Source organism: Gekko japonicus, unplaced genomic scaffold (assembly GCF_001447785.1).
Source record: "Gekko japonicus isolate JY-2015 unplaced genomic scaffold, Gekko_japonicus_V1.1 scaffold445, whole genome shotgun sequence".
NCBI lineage: Eukaryota > Metazoa > Chordata > Lepidosauria > Squamata > Gekkonidae > Gekko > Gekko japonicus.
Window position 1 is genome coordinate 85795 of NW_015169184.1, and position 4039 is coordinate 89833.

Consider the following 4039-nt stretch of genomic DNA (forward strand, 5'->3'; position numbering starts at 1 on the left):
GTATCTATGAATCTATATTTCTAGATTTTGTCGCTTTCCATTGCACAGCCAATGGAGGTTTAAAAGCAATGTGAGAGCACACTATTGCTGCTTTCTGACCTTCTCTGTATCCCAGCATGGAATTCAATACTCTGGCTGCACCTGCATCTGACTTCTTTACACATTGCACAGTTTGTTTGTTTTTTAAAAAAGATGTTAAGATGTTAAAAGATGCCAGCATGTAGGCTGAAACTCACCTACAACATATAAACAAAGCAAACACACTTTCTTTGCTTGCCTTATCCAAATCAGCTAGAGTTCTACTTTAAGATCTCTTTCCAATCTCAGGAGGTTTTCTGGATCTCTCCTACACCAGCATAGCAATATGTACAGTTATATTGTGCTTTGGAATTATAATTTCAAGAGCAAAGCTTGGTATCCCCTTCCTACAGAACACCCTTCAAATTGGACATCCAGTGAGCAGTCTGTCAAAAGGTCATCTATCGTATATTGGGATTCCACCCACCCACCCTGCAGTTTTACAAAGATCCATGGATGCTAGTTTCCCCAACCACAAGATTCAGGAATCCCAGGAAAAGCCTGCCTATGTGTTGCAACCCATGAAGCAAAGAAGATATTAGAAATACTTTCAAAATTAGCCCTTTGTGAGTCCTGTGTGTTCAGTGTGCTTTGAGCATACCAAGGTCAAATTTTGAAAGGTGTTTCTATGTGTTTTGTTTAATTTCTGTGGTCTTACCATGAAACTTACTGAGCGACCTTAGGCCTGTCACTCTGTCAGCCTGTCCTAACTCACGGAGTTGTTGTGAGGACTAAAACAGAGGAGCTGAGAACAAGCACCACTCTGAAATCCTTGGAGGCCTCATTTGCAAAGACATGGCAAAACAAAAATTATTTTTTTCCTCTGGTAGGAGTCAGGTGTTATGACCACATGTACTGCCTGGGAAAAGGCATTCTACAGTACTGGAATAACCACTGAGAAGGTTACTTGTTACTGATTACCACATGAAGCTTCCTGTATACAGATCCCCTTTGGAACATGTTCAGGACAGCACAGAGACCCGAATTTTGGGTAGCCTCTCTACGTTGGTTTAATACTGCATTTCTGCAGTAGTGTAATTTCCCACTTTGATGTTTTTAAAACTGCAGATGATGTGAAATTTTCCACAGTAGATTTTTCCTCACCAGGCACAGACCAGGGGTTTTCTCCGTTTTACTCCACATTTTCAGAATCCCCAGTTTTAGCAAGTTCTGAAAATGTGGGATGAGAAGGAGAAAACTTAGGGTCGGTGCCTAGTGAGGAGAAATCTACTGTGGAAATTTTCGCATAACTCAAAGTTTTAAAAACATCAAAGCGGGGAATTTCATTACTGCGGAAATGGTCACTGTTAAATTCCCAGCCACCGCTGTCTTGTTTCTTCCGGCTACATTTAGGAAAATGATCTGGGAGATTCCTTCAGGTTATGTTGCCCCTATTATAAACTCCTATAATGATGGGCTTTCTTCCTTTCTTTAAATCAGTAGAAGATATGCCATAAAGAGACAAATATTTTTGTACATACTCAAATTCTCATAAGACAATGACACACTGTGATCATTCAATCCTTAACATTATGTTACAATTTTATTTCAGAGATGAACCCATGACTATGGGGGACTGGAACTTGCTGGGCAGCATCCTAGAAGAAGTACACATCCATTCCACCATAGTGGGCAAAATTTGGCTCACTATCCTTTTCATATTCCGTATGTTGGTCCTAGGTGTAGCAGCTGAAGATGTCTGGGATGATGAACAAGCAGAGTTTATTTGCAACACAGAGCAACCTGGCTGCAGCAATATCTGTTACGACAAAGCTTTCCCCATCTCTCTTATCCGATTTTGGGTGCTACAGGTCATCTTTGTCTCATCTCCTTCTCTAGTTTACATGGGTCATGCACTTTACAGACTTCGGGCTCTGGAGAAAGAGCGGCAACGGAAGAAAGTCCACCTCAGAGCCCAGTTAGAGGAACTGGAGCCTATTTTAGAAGAACACAGGAGGATAGAGAAAGAGCTGAGGAAGTTAGAAGAGCAAAAGAAAGTGAACAAGGCACCCTTGCAAGGGTCTTTGCTGCGGACTTATATCCTGCATATTCTGACCCGTTCAGTATTAGAAGTAGGCTTTATGATAGGTCAGTATCTTTTATATGGGTTTCAAATGTATCCGCTTTATAAATGCACTCGCCCACCCTGCCCTAACACTGTGGATTGTTTTGTATCCAGACCAACAGAGAAGACCATCTTCATGGTTTTCATGAACAGTATTGCAGCAGTTTCTTTGTTCCTGAATGTCCTGGAGATTGTCCATTTGGGGATTAAGAAGATTAAAAATGCGCTTTGTGGGAAACCCAAGAAGGAGCTTGTAGCTGCTGACGAAGATGCCAACCTTTCCAATTCCAAGAAAAATTCAGTGTTGCAGCAAGTTTGCATTATGGCTAATTCATCCCCCCAAGGCAGTTTTAAATTTATGCCTGAGAAGCAGGCTGGTCTGCCACTGTACATGCCTGTGGAAGAAGGATACACAATTACTGAACAGAACCAGAACCCAGTAAATGTGGACATGGAGGAACAATGGTGCAGCAACCAGAGAAGCAGGTCAAATCAGAACCAAGGCCAACTCCATCATCTCTACAGGCATCTGGAACACCCGTATGAGAGTGATCAGCACTACCGACAGTCCCACAGGCATGTCCCAAACATTGTGGGCCAGCAGCATGATGATTATCAACATCAGAATGCATCTTCCAGCAGTGAGGACACCCAGAAGCCATCACTGCAGGGCACAAACAGCTATCGAAAGAATGAACAGTATGTTCTGGAACAGTCCAAGAACCTGCCACAGTCTGCCAAGGTTTCCATTAGCTCCAGTCGTACGGAGAGCCCTCAAGCAGTTCTCCGGAAATCCAGTCGCGTGGTCAGCTGTAAGGACTTGGCAGAGGATCATTGTGACTCTCCAGACAGTGGGCATTATCAGAATAACCGCAAATCCAGCTTTCTATCCAGGGTGCTGTCAGAGAGCCAGCTGGACACCGATTCAGAGACTTCGGACTCAAAGAATGGCTCTGGCTCAGAAGCAAAACAAGGAGATGGCAGCAGTTCCTCCGTCACCCCACCACCTCCTTCAGTAATGGGACGCAGAATGTCAATGGCAAGTAGACCAAAGCGGAATTCCTTCTATATCCTGCTAGTGTGAGTTATAAACCTTAGCTCGGACCGCCATTGGGTTTTACATGCCAGCCTGGAATGATATTGAGATATAGTAGATACAGTCCTTGCAGGTTTTGCTGCTTTGTTGGCTGCCATGAGTCTGAGATGATAAGGCAGAGAAAAATATGTTAATTTTTTATTTAATGACCATTTAGGATGCTTTTATGGAGGGAAGAACCTTTGAGAAATATGTTTCAATTTTTAAAACAAAGCATAACACATGTAGACACCGTGGACTTTGTGGATGTTTTATTTTAGAGGGAAACAATCAGAAGAAAAAAGTTGTTTGTCATAATGCTAAGGCTGTTGTAAACCTACAGATGATATATTAAACATCACTTCCTCAGCACTGCTACTTAGATCAATTTTGGAGCACTCTGGTTGCCCATTTTTAAAGAATTTTTTTAAAGTCAGGAGTTCCAGTAAGATCTTCTATGCTATTTTTGGTTTATCCCTCAGCCACAACAACGACCTGTAATGAGGGGATTATAACCTTACAAGTGGTGACCCACAACAAAATGTTGCAGATTGTGCTGCCGTTCCCAAACTTTCCGCTCGGCAGCCGACTGCCGAGAGTAAAGCAACAGTGCTGGAGCCAGGTGAGTGTGTGAGAAGAACCCTTGTTCGCCCACCCTCCCGACTCCAGCAATGTTGCCTCAAACTTGGAGCCCAGGAGCCCAGAGGAGGGTGATGGAGATGGGTGGATGAGTGAGGAGGAGCCTTGCTCATCCATTCGTCAGCTCCCGGGGTTGGGGGGATGGCATTAGCAGTTTCTTCCTCCTCACCTGCAACTTAAAC

At 43.4% G+C, this 4039-nt stretch overlaps 1 protein-coding gene across 1 annotated transcript; it reads left to right on the plus strand.

The window, feature by feature from the left end:
* The first annotated feature begins 1646 nt into the window (after positions 1–1646).
* GJA10 (gap junction protein alpha 10) lies at positions 1647–3227 on the plus strand. The gene has a single exon (XM_015416167.1). The coding sequence runs from the start codon at positions 1647–1649 to the stop codon at positions 3225–3227; it is 1581 nt and encodes a 526-aa protein (XP_015271653.1).
* Positions 3228–4039: the final 812 nt, after the last annotated feature.